The following is an 18,512-nucleotide window of genomic DNA, read 5'->3' on the forward strand; positions in this document are numbered from 1 at the left end:
TTAGGATAAACTAGTTCAGCCTGGTAGAATTGTTAGGCCGAACTAGTTTGGCCTGGTAGCGAACGGATAAACTAATGTGGCCGGGTTCAAGGTCAGGCCAAAACCAAGCAGCCGGGTGGTGGGGGTTGCAAGTCTCGACGTGCTCGTCACATTACATTGTTTGCTCCTACCGCTCACTCTCTCAGTCAGTATCCGCTGTGCGTGGAGTGCAGAATATGAGTGCGTCTTAGTTGTTATTTGGTTGTTCGTTGTGCTTTGGAGTGTGTTGTGTGGGAGTATTAGTGTTAGTGAGCTAAGAGAGTGGTACAAGTAACGTATACTTTAGTAGGTGGGACTATGGAGGAAGATTCTGTTAGTGGTGGGCATAGCCAGAAAGAATGGAGAGAAAGATTCATGACTACAGTTTTACAAAGTGAAAACGAGAAATCAACACATTTCAACGTATTGACAAAAGATAAGTACCAACAACTTATAAATGAAGTCGAAACTGCTGCAAACACAGATAAGAAGACCCCGTTGCAGCAGAGACGCCTGAAACGATTTGGTGTAATTGACATCGGAGGAGTAAAAAAATTGGTGGCAGCCGGAGAGGAGAAACCAAGACATCAAGTACTATTTGACGGTAGATGAACTGTACGGTTGTTATCGATGCTGCTCACGGGGCAGTTGGTCACGGTGGCCGTGATAGAATGCTTGCCGAAACGTCAAAGAAATATGCCAATATTACGAAGGAAGAAATACAGCTTTTATCTGTCAATGTGCCAAGTATGTCACATAAAAAAAAAACAAAAAGAAACGAGGTCTGGTCTCAAAACCAATTTTACATTCGGAAATGAATAGTAGGTGCCAAGTTGATCTTATCGGTTTTCAGACTCAACCAGATAACCAATTTAAGTTTATAATGGTTTACCAAGACCATTTAACAAAATTTGTTTTGCTTCGTCCATTGAAAAGCAAAAGAGCTAAGGAAGTTGCCTAACCAACTGAATGATATCTTTTTAACTTTAGGAGCCCCGTGTATTCTACAGTCTGATAATGGAAGAGAATTTGTTAATAAAGTTATTTCTGAAGTAAACCACAGTTGTGGCCAGAGTTGGAAAATTGTGCATGGTAAACCTCGGCACAGCCAAAGTCAAGGCTCAGTTTGAAAGAGCCAATCAAGACATCGAAAACATGCTCGCATCTTGGATGGCTGATAACAAGACAACAAAGTGGTCTGAGGGGTTACGGTATGTACAATTCATGAAGAACAGAGCTTTCCATTCTGGTATTAAGCAATCTCCTTATAAAGCTAATGTTCGGCATGGATCCTAGAGTCGGACTTTCTACTTCATCTCTGCCCTCTGAAATTTTCAAAGATATAAACGATGAGGAAGATCTTAAAAAGGTTATAAAACAATAACCTAACACCTGCAAGTGAAACAGCTGACGATATCTTAATGGAAGAAGATGAAAATATGGTTCAGACCCATACCTCAACTGAAAATAAAATAAAAAATTCAAGAAAAACCGCTGCTGAAGGTCTAAGGAAAGCAAGCAAAAAAAATGAAAATCACACAGTGACAAGTCACATCCACCAGCCAATATTGGAGATAACGTCATGATACCCATTCCCGATGTGGACAAGTCTAAAGTTGACCTAAGGAATATCACTGGAGTTGTTATTGATATCACTGATGAGGGGCTGTACAAAATTGGAACGAAACATGGAATTCTTCAAACACTCTATTGCAGGTAGGCATATGTTTAGTTAATTATGTTAACGTTAACGTTATAGTTATAGTTATGTTAACGTTATAGTTTCAAAATGTTTTTTGAACCCGTGTTTGATCTCACAATTTTACCCTCATCGTCCATAATTTTTACCCGAATTCAACGACTTTTCATTTAAACCAGCCTAAATATAAGTTTACAGTAAATTACAAATGTTAAAAGTTTAAGTTTACTTAATTGTTTATCAAGAATACAATTTGCGGACTTTTTTCAGAACCCAGTTTGACGTGAGTGTCCAAAGATTCTTCACTGAAAATGACGTGAATATGGAGAGCGAGATTTCTTTAAGAACCGCAGCAACAAAACATTCCATTGGTAGCGGTCAAGGATTTCTAAAATGTTCTTGTACAACAAGCTGCAAAACAAATAGGTGCCTTTGCAAAAAGAAAAAATGTACTCTGCAATTCTAAATGCCATTCCAGTTTGTCATGTAACAATAAGTAATCAATAAACACGTTTAGTTTTGTTCCTCAGAATATCGAAATGTGAATAATTCATTACCCTTAAACATTTTATGATACTCTAATATAGTTTTAAACCCCCACCCCCCCGGCTGCTTGGGTTCTCTCCATTATCAGACTGTAGAATTACACGGGGCTCCTAAAGTTAAAAAGATATCATTCAGTTGGTAGGCAACTTCCTCAGCTCTTTTGCTTTGCAATGGACGAAGCAAAAACAAATTTTGTTAAATGGATCTTGGTAAACCATTATAAACTTAAATTGGTTATCTGGTTGAGTCTGAAAATCGATAAGATCAACTTGGCACCTACTATTCATTTCCGAATGTAAAATTGGTTTTGAGACCAGACCTCGTTTCTTTTTGTTTTTTTTTTCATGTGACATACTTGGCACATTGACAGATAAAGCTGTATTTCTTCCTTCGTAATATTGGCATATTTCTTTGACGTTTCGGCAAGCATTCTATCACGGCCACCGTGACCAACTGCCCCGTGAGCAGCATCGATAACATCGTACAGTTCATCTATCGCCAAATAGTACTTGATGTCTTGGTTTCTCTCACCGGCTGCCACCAATTTTTTTACTCCTCCGATGTCAATTACACCAAATCGTTTCAGGCGTCTCTGCTGCAACGGGGTCTTCTTATCTGTGTTTGCAGCAGTTTCGACTTCATTTATAAGTTGTTGGTACTTATCTTTTGTCAATACGTTGAAATGTGTTGATTTCTCGTTTTCACTTTGTAAAACTGTAGTCATGAATCTTTCTCTCCATTCTTTCTGGCTATGCCCACCACTAACAGAATCTTCCTCCATAGTCCCACCTACTAAAGTATACGTTACTTGTACCACTCTCTTAGCTCACTAAACACTAATTACTCCCACACAACACACTCCAAAGCACAACGAACAACCAAATAACAACTAAGACGCACTCATATTCGCACTCCACGCACAGCGGATACTGACTGAGAGAGTGAGCGGTAGGAGCAAACAATGTAATGCGACGAGCACGTCGGAGACTTGCAACCCCCACCACCCGGCTGCTTGGGTTTGGCTTGACCTTGAACCCGGCCACATTAGTTTATCCGTTCGCTACCAGGCCAAACTAGTTCGGCCTAACAATTCTACCAGGCTGAACTAGTTTATCCTAACGCTATTAGGCCAAACCAGTTCAGCCTGTAATCAATAAGGCCAAACTAGTTTATCCTAGTGTGGTCAGGAAAAACTAGAACATCCTAGTCCAAACTAGTTTGTCCTAAAATCGGGTTTGTCCGGTAACATATACATTAGAAATAAATATAAGTAACATTTACAAGGATTCTTTCTGAAAGTCCTAAGATTAAGTAAAATGTTTCTGTATATGAAGAGACTCATAGATCTAAATCTTTAGGTAATCACCTGACTATTTCCCCCCAAATATTTAGCATAAGGAATACTACATATAAATAATTAGGGATATAAAATAGCCAAATTCAAGAATCAAGGTAAACACCCACTGTTCATAAATACTCAGGGTATTTTCAATATTAATTCAAATTACCGCTTCAGAGTAAGTTAAACTTTGGGAAATATATGGAAGCTCATTGTAACCTACAACAGTATAAAGTTATTAATATTAATAGAAATTATAATTGAAAGAGCACTTAGGCTAAAAATTATGAAACAGAATTAAATAGGTTTCCATCAAACCTAGAAAGTTCAAATGACCCTGTAGTCAAATAGCAGAAACCCTGATATTTGTGAAAAATAAATAATGAGTTGATTAGTAATGAGATCTGGGTCATCGTCTTTCTTGCCATTAACCTCCAAGCTGACAGAACTATCCTGTGCTTGCTCGGTGTTCCTGTGTTTTGAGCATTTGAATGACCATTGGGTAAATGCCCAATTTATATTTACTTTCCCACTGGGTATTTAACCGGCCTACATCACTACATATAATTTATCAAACTGGTTTCAACAAAAACAATTTTTTGTAAGTCTCTACTGCTCTAGGTAGTCATGAAAACTGACCATTAATTCTTGTCACCACAGGTCTACCACTCACATGAGAAGAAAACAGCTTAATAGGCAAGTCATCGAATATGCTAACTCAAACTTTGCCAAAGGATACCATGAGTGACCTAGTGAAGTACTCTAAAGGTTAAAACTATTTCCATGCACTATAATGGTCTCATTTTCATTTCACTTAACCCAATCAAGTTCTTAGATTTTGTTCCGTTGTTTCTGATGCAAGATTAATGAATGCATATTGAAATATTGAAAGTTTCTATATACTATGTAAATTCAGATATCCTGTTGCATTTATTGTATAAAATGTCCCACAACATAACCTTAAGATCCCTTCATTTTTCACAGATTTTGCACTGAAAACTTGAGATGTAATACTGTTTAGTATTTAAAAGATAAAACATTATTATAATTTGCATTTTTAATTTAATAACATAAACTAACTAACAAACAACTAGTGTAAATATGTATACATGTAAGACAGCCATAGCAATGTACAAAAATTTCAAATCACACGGCTCCACCAATCAATGATATTGACATCCCCTCTAGAACTGAATTGGAAACACATATTTTCACCTCATAGAGAGCCGCAGTGAACCCAACACCTCTGAGGTGTGTGGTCATTCACTCTCTTTTTCTGTCATAAAGAAATCTGTGTATTTAATTAAATCAAACAACCCAGTTCACTCAATATTGGCCACTTATTAGGTGCAGAAACCTGCCACAATGCAGTGTCTAGGGCCAATGCAGTGTCTAGGGCAAGAGTTTATGTATTGTGTTCTCTGATCTCTGATCGACTATCTGGAGCAACTTTACACAGGAGTGAAGTGATTTTCACAGGAGTGAAGTGACTTCCATGGAAAGGACAGCCCAGGAACTAATCTGTCAACATCTAGCTGCTCCTATTCTGGTTTCTCAAATTAGTGAGATGTAACAGAAAATAACATCTTGCTGCCTTGCCTCTAGGACAAATGGTCAGGTACGTAACCGGCTCTTGTTTATTCTTCAAATTCAAATCACTGGAAGTGCCAATGACCAAGCAGTCGCACAATGGACATCGGAGTTAGTATCTGAGTTAGAGATAGCTTAGGTTCAAATCCTGTCTGTGAGTGTTGCACTTTTTATCAGTACCATCGACCTTATACTGTATCGACTCTCACCTTTATTCTGTTTAATAAGAACCTTGCACTAGTCAGTGGCCTATGGACAGATAAAAATAGAGCTTAAAAGGAGATTGGCTTCTCCTTAATTAAAAAAAAATTAATCAGTTAGCTCTTACATCTTTTGTTGCCCTCCAGCCTGGATGAAAAAAATACAATACAAAACTGCGGTCAATGTAATTTAAGAATGTATTTGATACATATGTCCTTTATGAGCTGAGTAGATTTAATGGATTGATCTCTGGACAATAAAACTGAGGCATAGAATGTAACAGCTGTAGAGTACTTACTTCCTGCAGTACAGGGGCGATGAGAAGTGCAGGTCCCCACATGAAGTAAGAATTTATGGCAAATGTCTTACTATCACTGGGAAATCTGTGGATCAAACATCGTACTTTTGTTATTACTTGGCATCAAGGAGTTCGAGAAAAGGATGGCAGAAAGTTTTAGTCGAAAAATTCTCGAATAAGAAGTATTAAATCCTACTAGAGTTTATTTAAATGTTTTGCTGTTCATTTTACAAAAAATAATAAACTATTACTGAAATACTTACTCGAAAAACAACGGTCTGACAACAGTATCTCCATAGGTGTGAGCCTGCCAGAACAGTGTGTAGAGGTATGGCAGGAGAGTGTAGCGTACTAGAAGGGCACTGCGGGCTGACTCCACCACCAGATCTCCCAGAGCCTTAGGATCCTGGTCCTACACAGAGTACAGTTCACCAACGTCATTACAATATAACTAAGAACATTGAACAAAAAGACCAAAATCTAACTTCTGCTGCTAAACAAAAGTTTAAATAATTACTAAATAGGGGTGGTTGGATCAATTTCGAAACCATCACGTCCAAACAATTTTGTACTAGTTCTAGATATGGCTTTAGTTAAAGAGACTATTGTAAGCCTAGATTTGGTGTAATTATCTTGTTGAATGTGATAGATTCTGTACAGTTTCACTAATCGACTTATTCCCATTAATCAGCCTCACTCAATTAATTTCACAGTGAATGTGTTGATTTAAGAGGTGTAGTCACATTGAACCTGAGATTGAAACAAGACTGAATTGTTACTGATTTGCGATGTTTATGTTCATATTCATCTAAGCAATATAATGAGAAATCACAAAAGTTTCAATGGCAAACCCTAACTTAGTTGATCTTTCAACTAACAAAACTGATGCAATGGAGGGAAAAGGGAATGCAATGACTTTTGGTTGCAAATAAGTTTATAAAGTAACAATGTAGTAACAAAGTCAACTGCCCCTGCATCAATATAACACTGAAATCGACAGTATAAAATGAAGTCTCTAAAATATACAAGCTGGGTAGATGTTAGCAAGTTTGAGGCTCCCTGAAGGCACTTCGACATGACTCTCTGTTGTTCAATTTTTGCGATGATTCGAACAGCTTTTTTTCTGCAGTCTGAATACTCTTAACGTCTTTCCAAGTTTGATATGGCACAACTGCCCACAGAGAAATTCCGTACTGACAGGTATGGAAATATTAATCCATAGTAAGCCATCATTAAGACATCAGACGTACAAAACTTTGATAAATTTCAAAGGACAAAAATTCCAGTTGCCAATTTAGCACATACACTCTTTCAATGTGAACATTCCAGGTTAACCCTTTATCTAGGTGTAGGCTATTCCTAGAAATTTAGCAGAATCAGTATTCTTCCCAGAACAATGTTTATCCATCATTTACATGTTGGGGTTTCATAAGTATTCAACCCACGTAAACAGAAGTTGGATGTAATTTTGTCTTTTCATGATTAGTTTTGAGATTATTTACCAGAAAATTTTGAAATGCAGGAATTAAGATCAAGAAGGTTTGAATCTCCAAAGAGGTCAGAGAATCAGCCCGGAAACAGAGAGTCGTGTCCCATCTGCGTATTGAATGATTTTCCCAAATAAGGCTGACGCATGGATATTATTCACATAAATCAAGAAAAGGACAGGACCCATGATTGATCCCTGTGGGAACTCCTTGGTATATTCTAATACTACTTGATACTGCAATTCTGGACCTGAACACATTGACTTCTAACTGCACAAGTATGAGTGGAGCCACTGGTGTGCTGTCCCCTCGTACACCACAGCCTTCCAGCTTGTGTAGCAATATACCATGATTTAACAGTATCAAACGCTTTTGAAAAGATCAAGAAAGACACGAGCGTTTCTTTGATGTGTCTCAAAGCCTTCCACAATAAAGTCTACAAGTTGTGTGATTGCTCCAAAATTTGATTTTCCTGGTCTGAAACCAAATTGTTTGATCAGACAAAATTTTGTGTATGTCAAGTAAAATTAAGAACGTTGGGTCCAGGAAAAGTTTTTCAAAAATTTTGCTAAAAACAGGTAAAATTGAAATTGGTACGATAGTTATGCCGCTATCTTTGGGATTGCTTTTTTTTGAAAACAGGTAACGACTTTTGCCAATTGGAGTGCGGATGGGAATGTGCCAGTTTCGAAATGAAACATTTATGATTTTTGTCAATGGGCTTAATATGTCTGATAACATTGTTTTATAAGCCACATTGATATGCCATTTATGTCATTGGAAGTTTATCTGAAAAACTTCTTACAATACGTCCCACTTTGTCCTCACACACAGGATCCAGAACCATAGATGAAGCAGGGTATGTGTGGTGACTTGTATCCAGTTCCAATTCACGGTCATCATCACGAGAGAAGAATTTATATTAAAAATTATTTTTTTTTTTTTTTTTTTTTCCAAAGCTATTGCATTTTGGATCGGTTAATTTTATCCCATCAGCATCAAGCTGAATGGATTTTGAAGATGCTTTATTTGTTGAGTATTTTTATAATGTTCCAAGGCTGTCTTAGAAAAGTTAAGATGACTGTTGTAGTTTATTGTTTATTTCGTATGATTTTGCAGCAGTTATTTACTTTTTTTATAAATTCCTTTTTGTAATTTTTCTATTAGTCTAAGAGCTAGTGGTCGGCTACCTGTATGTATTTGACGAGACCTGGTTTTTGTACAGTAGGGCCCCCCTGTAACCCCCTGTACATGAATGGGGAGTCACTAAGCTCCAGGTGGCCGACTTGGCGGGCGCCCTCAGGTAAGACAGGTATCAATTTTTGCAATTTCGTAAGTATTTGATGACGTCTGCCGTTTTGTAATTTGAAAATATATTATTATTATCTGCGAAAAATAACAATGGCAGACGATTATCGCGCGGATTTCATTATACAGATACTATATCAAAATGTAAAAGGATTTTTGAGGTTATAATAAAAATTCCACATATTAAAATATAAAGAAATTATTTTACCGACCCGACGAAACTTATGATTCAGCATTTCATAGTAGTTGTTATAAGACATTTACAGCATTATAAAAAGGCAGTATTTGACGACAGATTGTTGAAAAAAGGTTCTATCACAATCTAAAAAGTCTTTGTCCGCAATTGAACAGCCATCTACATCAGCTGATGGTTCAATAATTGAGGATATACGTGTACATGATTCCCTTGAAAACAATGCAAAAAATTCTTGAGACAAAAGAAAGCTGAAAAATAAATCGACGCTGAAGCTGAAACTTTCGATGGAGGAGGGATCATCTTCAGATTCAGCAAAATCATCGAATGTTCAATTTTCGAATACTGTAGCTTCCGATACTGTAACTTCCGATACTGTAGCTTCTGCAAACTCAAATGTGTGGTGTGACTTCAGAGAAGGATCAATTTAAAAAGAGTATCCTATTAAACTTTAAGTCAGATTACTACAATTTACCAATTAAACTTGAACAAAAATAGAAAGTGTTCTCTCATCTGAAGCACATTACCATGAAATTTGTCGGCAAACTTTTTAGGTATCAAAAAAGATCACTCGTGAAAGTCGTGCTTCGTACTGCATGGCACATCTCCCTGAGAAGTACATGAAACTGTTTATAAAAGAAATATGTCATTTAGTTGAAGATAATGTTATAAAACGAGGATGTTGTTATTTTCTGAGTTATTTGCAGAAAGAGTATCTTTGAAATATTTAAAGAATTAAGTGAAAGCTCAGACCCAGCATCAATATTTAACGCATCTTATTTTTTTTTTTTTTTTTTTTTGTTTTTTTTTGGAATAGAAAAAACTTCGCAAGAAATTTGGCGATAAAATTCAAACATTTTTGACATCTAACAAAAAAAATGTTGTTTGCCCGCCAACGGGTATTTCAACAATTTGATGATCTTTACACCCAATTTTTTTTTTTATCAATATTTTTAATCAGGGAGTAGCTAAGATTTTCTTTTCTACTAAAGTATGTCCGCTATATAGACGTCTGCCATGCTCAAAATAAGTTTTTAAGACCCTAATAAAATAAAAATATCAATGGCAGATCTCGTCAATTACTTTCAAAATTTTATTTTTTTGAGCACTTTCAAAATTGTCTGCCGCAATGAAATCCGCGCGACAATGGTCTGCCATTGTCATTTTCCGATAATAATAATAATATATTTTCAAATTACAAAACGGCAGACGTCATCAAATACTTACGAAATTGCCCAAAAATTGATACCTGTCTTACCTGAGAGCGCCCGCCAAAGTCGGCCAACCTGGAGCTTCGCTTGTGACTCCCCATCTCATGTACAGGGGTACAGGGGCCTCACTGTACAAAAACCCAGGTCTCGTCCAAATACATACAGGTAGCCTGACCACTAGCTCTTAGAACTATAGAAGGATTTGAATCTATAAATCATTAGTGTTCCTGAATATTTCATTATAGAATTTTAGTTTATTTCTAGAAAATCAGAATTTCCAGTGTTATCCAATAATTCTTCTGAACTTTACCTTTTGTTTTTTTATTTTTCCTAAGGGGACAGCAAACATTTAAGTGGAACATGAAACAACTGTTGAAGGAGTCGAATATTGTGTCTGCAGAAGTAAAAGAATCTAAAAAAATTCAATTTTTATCTGCCAGACATTTATTTAAAAGATTTATATTATGTGGATGGACATTTCTCCTTAAAATAATGTTGTGGGATTCTTGGCTCACTGAACATCCACGGATCACCACCTCCTGTGCGTAATGGTAATGGTCGGATATAGCAGTGTTCAGCACTGACATAGAACTATTGAGTACGTTTGTTATGACATTATCAATGGCAGTGCTCGATGTCGCTGTCACACGAGTCGGCGAGTTCACAGACCAGCTAAGACTAAAAGATTTGAGCAAGTCTCTAAGCTGTTGAGTTTGCTTATCATTCATATTTAAAACATTAATATTGTATCCCCCATTATAACAAAATATTTAAAATTATTGAGGAGATAGTTTAGAAGCCGCTCAAGCCTCTCGAAAAAAAAACACCAAATTGGCCATTTGGTGATCTTTAAAAACCAACTACAGCAATTCTCCCAAGAGAACTCAAGCAGACCTCAACTCCAGCCATCTCAAAATCAAATTCAATACCTACATTAAACCTCAGTGGCTCAGACTTGATTCGATCTCGAACTAAAATTGCTATTCCACCTCCCTTATAAAATTGACACTGAAAGGATTGGGCCAGATCAAAGTTAATAATTTTGAAAAAAATTTATTGTTTCGTTTGTAAATCCGTGTTCCGAAACTATGAAGATGCCTTGTTTTAGTTCCTCACATAGAAGAGAAAGTTCATCTAACTTATTTGTTGCAGTTTGAGCATTTTGGTGGACTATGCTGAACGTAGAATTTGTTAACAAAGTTTTTATGTCTGTGTTTTACTTTTTGGAAGAGGTTTAAGTTCTGTGTTGCAACTCTGGGGATTTTCAATATAAATCCATCTATACAGAAAAGAATTCATGAACTGAACTAAAATTTAATCTGTACACTCTTATGTTTGATGCAATGTACTGTTTTCCATGAATGTGTGTGTTTTTCAATAATGTCCTTTGTCTATAGACTATTTATTACAAAGAGTTCTAAAATATTTTGTTCATATTTTTCTCATTAAAATGTTTTATGTGTTTCTTTATACTGTATTGCTGTGCTACGGCAATGCCAGATGATTTTCCATGAATTTATTTAATTACTTTTATGAAGTTTAAACCATTAAATATAAATATGTGTCAAATTATATTTTTTAAGTTTCTTGAATTCCAAAAAAGCAGCACCATTTTGGAAGTCTGGCAGAGCATGCACATTGTGTACAGATATTTGTCGCCAAGCCACAGCTACTGTTATGGATCCACTCAATGGTGTTTACAGTTGATTGCAAGTGCTTAAATGTCTCCTCCGATTAAAAATGCTGTGTGAAATACGCAGTGTGATACGGTAGCTTAACGCTAAAGGCGTGATAGTAGCTGACATTCATCGTTAGATCCGTGAAATATGTGGATAAACCATTATGAGTGATGGGGTGGTAAGGAAATGAGACAGAGCTTTTAAAAATGACCGTACAACAAATGTAAATTATAAGGTACAAAGTGAATGATCTACACACATTACTGATAACTTGGTGCAAAAAGTTGATCATTGTAAGATCTTAATAAATTTGCGCTGAACAATCCAAACCAAAGGTGTGGCATGCTGAGTACAGGTATCGTTTTGTTTAATTAAAATGCCTGTTTTCACATAGCAAATCAAACTCAAGAACTGATTTGATCATTTGGCTGGAAACTAATTGATCATGCAACATACAGCCCAGTGACTTCGACATAATCTAGAACTTTAAGAAAGCATCTGGGAGGTTAACGCGGTTTGAAGCTGATGATGTCAAAATGACCGTGCTGCAGTGGTTGTCCAGTTAGGTGACAGATTTCTTTGAGAAAGGTTTTCAAAAGCTGATTATATGGTAGTTTAGTTACGGTAACTGCATATAAAAACAATTTTGTTACTAAAAGTGAACTGATTTAAAAAAATTCTATGGTACTAAATTTTAAAACTAGTCATTAAATAAAACACGACTTATATTGATAATGTTTGGCAAGAAGTTAAACTTACTACGCTTTCGTTAGAGTTGTGGTTACGAGAAAAGGGATAAAAGGCTCCCAACTGGCTCCAGCGTTGACAGAGATAAACTGTAGTGTTGCCACGGTACCCACAGATGTCAGCTCCTGCCATTGGGATACCAAACAAGCTGAAGCTCAGGATATCTGCACATACATACAATAACATTGTAAGTATTGTGACTGTTAGGTAAGACCTTAATCCTAGAGGTGGCATTGTAAATTCTCTGTAGTGGCACGGTGTTTTAGGCCAACTGTTTATGTATTTTTCTAATATATATTACTACCTCAATTAATGCTCCAAACTTAACATATTATACATAATTTTTTTTATAAAAGAACACAGAAAAACATGTTCTACAGAAAAAACAAATATTTTTCTTGTCATAAATTTTTGATGCGCCAAAAAGATTTTAAAAAGTAAAAAAATTAAATTTTATCCTCGGATTCCGTTTTGTATTTGACTTCAAGCGTATAAAAAAACAATTCTAATATATACATTTTATCTATAATTTATTGGTGATATCAGAAACATATAGTTTTATATGTCTTTTAAAATCCATATTTACACTTTTTATGTTTTTTTACTGAAATTTACGAAAGCACTTATTTTTATGCACAGGGGTAAGACATAAAGCCGATATATACATGTTGATATATAATGTATTCAATACCCTAAAACCATTTTTATGAATCATTTTGGTTATAAATCAACTAAAAAATAAATATATAACGCATTGATGTTACATACAAGGGCTGTTTTTTTAAGTAAGGGCCGTTTTTTTTTTTTTTTTAAATAAACAACAATTATTTTTTTTTTCAAAATACATTTATTTTCAGAATCTACATACTTTTTTTATTTTTCTACATAGTTTGCCTTGTTTGTTAAAGGCACTTATCATATCTTAAACTAACAAATCTTTTCCTCTTCAAAGAAATTTGCCGCCTGCTCTGACAACCAGGAGTTCACGGCCGTCTTGACTTCTTCGTCGTCATTGTAGCGCTTCCCCGTCAAGATGATTTTTCAAGTACCGAAAAAGGTGGAAATCGCTCGGAGCAAGGTCGGGGCTGTACCGGCGGGATGATTCAAAACTTTCCAGCCAAAAGAGTCGATCATTTCCTGTGTCCGAGCAGCGGTGTGAGGCCTTGCATTGTCGTGGAGGAGCAGTAATTCCCTTCGTCAGCATGCCGCGGTCTTTTTGTTCTGAATGGCGCGTCGGAGACTGGCCAGGGTTTTGCGCAGTAGGCATCTGAGTTTAATCGTCATTCCTCGCGGCATAAAGTCCACTAGCAAAACACTGCGCCTGTCCCAGAAACACAGTTGCCATAACTTTGCGCCGCGACAGCATTTTGCTTGGCTTTGTGCGACTTTGACTGGTCAAAGTCAAAGTCAGTCCAAAATCTCTTTATTTACAAAAATTTCATAGAGAAATGTTATGGCGTCAATAATACAATGTTAAAGTTTAAAATTTACAAAATAAATAAGTTGAATATCTTGATGTCTAAGATGGTCATGTGTCTTGTAGATATTCTTCCAGCGTGTAGAATGGCCTGGTCACCAGCCATCTTATTCAGTGCCATCCTCAGTTTCTTGCCCTTCTGAGCCTTTATCTCGGTTTGGCAGCAGGTTGTAGAGCTTGCGTCCCATGTACGATGGCTTCCTCCCGTACAGTGATAAATGGTGTACTGGCAGGATGTAGTTTTGTCAGCATGTCGAGTGTTTACTGGTGTACATCTGTTCCCCCGAGGGAGTTCATTCATGTCGGTCAAACATAATCACTTCCTGGATGTTAGAGGGCCACAACTGTCAAGATGCGAAGATCCTTGAAACCTTCACGACAGCTTTCCCTTGGGTCCTAGGCCTTTAAGAGTTCTTATTACTTTCTTCTGTATCAGGAAAGTCTCTGTAGGTTTGTGACTGTCGTGCCTCCCCATATAGCAATGCTGTACCTCAGATGTGATTCAAAAAGGGCATAATAAGTTGTCTTTGCAGTGATTAAATCACTAATGTGGTAAATTCTTTTGATAACAAAGAGGCTGGTGTTAACTTTCCTGCAAAGGTTGTCAACATGTTGAGTCCATGAAAGAGTTTCGTCAATTGTTATCGCCAAGAAATGTTTGCACTTGGGTTGCATGACAACTTCTGGTAGGGCTGCAATTTCATCTCGTCTTCTACCGAATGCTAGTTGTTTGGTCTTGGTCATATTGACTACTAGGTATGCCATATTAGTGCAGTATATGAGTCAATTGCTAGCTCTTCTGCAGAGCTCCCAGTGAGCAGAAGAGTAGTATCGTCGGGCGTACATTAAAGTAGAAACAGTAGGCATTTAAAGATGAGGCATGTCATTGGTAAATAATGAATTTAAACAGTACAGGGCCTAGGACTGATCCTTGTGGAACTCCTCGGCTTACAGAGGTAACGTTTTTGGATCTGATGTTTGGTTTTACTTATGGCCCTTTGCTATGATGTCTTATCTCCCACCACATGGGTGCGTTGTCTTTCCAATAGCTTTTTTAACCACCTGTAAGCAGAGCCACTAATACCCAGGCTTTGAAACGTTTTTGCGGGATGAGGTTGTGTCCCAGGCAATCAAGGCTTTTGCTGAAGTCAAGCATTATGCCAGTCACAAGCTTTCCTGCTTCCAGTTGATCGCAAATGAATGATCACAACTGGAGATGTTGTGTGCCGCCATTTCATGGACTGTTGCTTTGATTCAGGAGTGATATGGGATACCCATGTTTCATCTCCTGTGACAATTCCCGACTCAACATGTTGTCATCCTTCCTCGTCGTAGCGGTCAAGAAAGTCAAAAAACTGCTTTAATCTCTTTTTTTTTTTTTGTGATCCTCAGTGAGTAGTTTGGGTACCCATCTTGAGCACAATTTTTTAAAGTTTAGGTTTTTCTGACACAATTTTGTACAGTACTGACCTGGACACTTGAGGAAAAATCCATAGAGAGAGTGGTTATTGTGAACCGTCGGTCCTCATGAATTTTTGCGTCAACTGCAGTAACCAAATCTCCCGTAATCACAGATGGCCGGCCTGAGCGATCTTCATCGTGGACATTTTCGCGCCCATCTTTAAATTCTCGGACCCCATTTCCGCACTTTACCCTTCACTCATTGCCTTGGCACCATAAACCTCACAAAGCTGACGGTGAATGTCAGTAGCCGACATGTTTTCTTGCAGTCAAAAATCGTATCACACTCACCGAATGTCAAACGCGATGGGTGATTCGATAATCTTAAACATTTTAAAGATCCACAGTAATGCATACAGGTTAGCTACAGAGCTTCAACTGACATGAAGTTGTTTCGCTAGGAATGCCGGGAGAATGAAGTTGCAACGCTCCGTTACGGCAGGAACGCGAACTACTACCGGGTACGGGGAGAACGACCCTTACTTAAAAAACAGCCCTCGTACAATATTTACAAGTGTAGAATTCAGCTCCTCAAGCAGTTCAGAATAGCAGTTCTCTCAAGTCACCTGATCTATCTCTAAAGATTTCTCTCATTTTATGACAAATTATTTACAAAAATATGTGTAATATACTATTATTTAGCTCATAAGTAACAACTAGCTGAAATAAACTCCAAACTATGGTCTTGGAACAACACAAGAAAGTAAACAAATGTTGTGCGGGCGGGCCAGATGTCTGCTGCAAAACTGTTTTATATATCCAACTAGCTGTTTCCCGCGGCTTCGCACGCTTTTCGTAAGAGTTACCCATGTATGTGCACTACTGGCTCAAGTAAATTATATTTCCAACGCTGATGTAGAGTTTGCTTTGTTGCCATGATCAAGAAAATCTGTATATGTTTATAGCCATTGTATACGTACATGTGTTTTATTATAAAGTGGTCTAGCACTCAAGCTTTAAGTTCAACCAGAAATTTATCTTCAAAATATACATCATAACTTAGCGCCTTCAAATAGTGTTTCGCTATTAAATATTCGTAACTGTCTCGTAATTGCAGTTTATAATGTACAGGCGCTTTGAAAACTATTTCTTTGGCAACGACACCTGGAGGCGAGTTACATCAATAGACATAGCATAGAAACCTTCTTCGTGGAAAAATACATATACATACAAATTTTCATAATGATCGGTCAAATAGTTTACAATTCCATAAAGGACAAACACACAAACATTCATTTATATATATTCTATTTATAGATATCCTCTTTGGATATATATATATAAATAAATATATATATATATATATATATATATCCAAAGAGGATATCTATAAATAGTACAAAACCTAATAAAATACGTTATCATTGTAAAGTATGATTCTTTATCTTTCCAAATATATGATTTTTATCACAATCAGATTATATTTACTCCTTAAAAAATAACGTAATGTGATGGAACGTAATCGGGCCGGAATTCCGGCGCTGCTACTTAGACGACGGCTGACCGTGCCTGTATATCTGGCGCCTGCCACTTCTAGAGTTAAGTGACCCCAGAGCCAACATAGAGTTACTGTAGTGTTGCCATAGTTCCCACAGATGGATTGTACCCAGTTTGATGTTCCCACAGTGTGATATACTCATATTTGAAGCTCATAATACGAAATTGTTGTTTATATTAAAAACTTATATTACAACTAAATTCTTGAAAGAAAGACCAATTGGTAATAATTTAATTATACTGATTTAATTAAAATATTAACAAAGAAGGTCCGAACTGATTTGAAAAGTTATTGTGGATTAAAATACAAGTATACAAGTAAAATACAGCTGAACGCCTGGTTCACATTTGATCCTTAGAACTATAAGGTATGGTATAAATAAAGCTTTCCTCAGTTTGAATCTATTGGATTATACCGAACGATTGGTCCTAAAATGTTTCTTGAAACATTCATAACACCAAAATCGTATAAGTTTTAGTATTGCAATTCGGAATTACAATACTACAATTTACACTACAACTTGTTTTGTTTATTCATCTGACTATAACACTGTTAAAATACAAATACATATTCTTAGTCGTTTCAAAACTGTTAAAATACCAAAATATATTCTTAGTCGTTTCAAAATTGTGTCTGTTCATACTAAATGTAACAAAACCCAATGTAAAAAATATTTATAAAGTGAGATGAAAGCTAGCTCATAGGATTGTCCACATATGATTGAGAGAATGTTTTGTCAGTTTTCTGTAGACATATTAATTGTATCCACCTCTATATTATAATATATATATATATATATATATATATATATATATATCCACAACTTACCACTGACGGAATATGCCATGTCTTCCCAAGAAGATTCTATGTCCCCTGTCCAGACACCAGCATAGCGACCGAGACCCAGGAAAGAGGATTTAGAGACCACAAATGCTCTCTTATTCCGTATCTGCTGCATTGAACTGAAAAAAAAAAAATAGAATGACATTTTTGGATTGGTTTTTCATTTAAATGTTTTTGGTAGATTCAGTGGTCAGACTCTAAGATCTCCTTTAGAGTCTAAGTTTGAGATAGCATGTTCAAATTCTCCTTGGACAAAAGAGCCTTTTATTAGTTCTGTTATTAGTGTTTAACATAATCTGTACCAACTCTTCTATTATTCTACCTGTTTTTTCTCAGACAGATAATGTTTTTTCTCAACCCAAATCATTATTTACATGTTAAATTTCAAAAAAACAATAGACAGCTGTTTCCATTCTTTTTTTCTCTTTTTCTCAAAATTTCTCCAGTCTGCAATTTTAATGGAGGTGGCCAGATACAACTAGGCCTATGTAGATACAACAGACAAGTTTGCCCTAGTAGGCCTCCCTGTATTTTATATTATTACATTAGCCTATAGCATATTGTTTATTTTTATCTTAGATTTATTTTACTAAGTATGTATACATTATTGTCTGTGGAGTTATAATTAGCCTATCAAAGATTACTTGCAAAGTTGCTGGAATAAATGTTAATAATTCATACGAAACTTTTATGCAGAAACTAAGCATCCAGACAATTTGTCATGACATTAAAAAACACAATGATTAGTTTTTCGGTGACAGTATTCACTATCCATCTGGATTCAATGTTGAATATGGCAAGATTCAGTTGGACCAGAAATGTCCACTTTAACCTTTGGTTTCCTGTAGATATGTTGCCCAAATCAAGTTTGATAGTGTGTGGCCCATATTCCTGGTGGTTTGGATTCAAGTCTGTTC

The 18,512-nt window shown here is 36.4% G+C and overlaps 1 protein-coding gene and 1 pseudogene across 1 annotated transcript in view; one reads left to right on the forward strand and one right to left on the reverse strand.

The window, feature by feature from the left end:
• Window positions 1-1,107: 1,107 nt before the first annotated feature.
• On the forward strand, window positions 1,108-2,289 carry LOC124372976 (annotated as a pseudogene).
• Window positions 2,290-5,691: 3,402 nt separating this feature from the next.
• LOC124372977 (lysosomal alpha-glucosidase-like) overlaps window positions 5,692-18,512 on the reverse strand; it is a gene marked incomplete at both ends in the record, with an annotated part of 41,532 nt that continues 28,711 nt past the window's right edge. The window contains 4 exon segments of the mRNA XM_046831383.1: window positions 5,692-5,776; window positions 5,955-6,103; window positions 12,329-12,480; window positions 17,581-17,714. Of these exon segments, the coding sequence (XP_046687339.1) occupies window positions 5,692-5,776; window positions 5,955-6,103; window positions 12,329-12,480; window positions 17,581-17,714 (520 nt within the window).

Source organism: Homalodisca vitripennis, unplaced genomic scaffold (assembly GCF_021130785.1).
Source record: "Homalodisca vitripennis isolate AUS2020 unplaced genomic scaffold, UT_GWSS_2.1 ScUCBcl_4509;HRSCAF=10721, whole genome shotgun sequence".
Lineage (NCBI taxonomy): Eukaryota > Metazoa > Arthropoda > Insecta > Hemiptera > Cicadellidae > Homalodisca > Homalodisca vitripennis.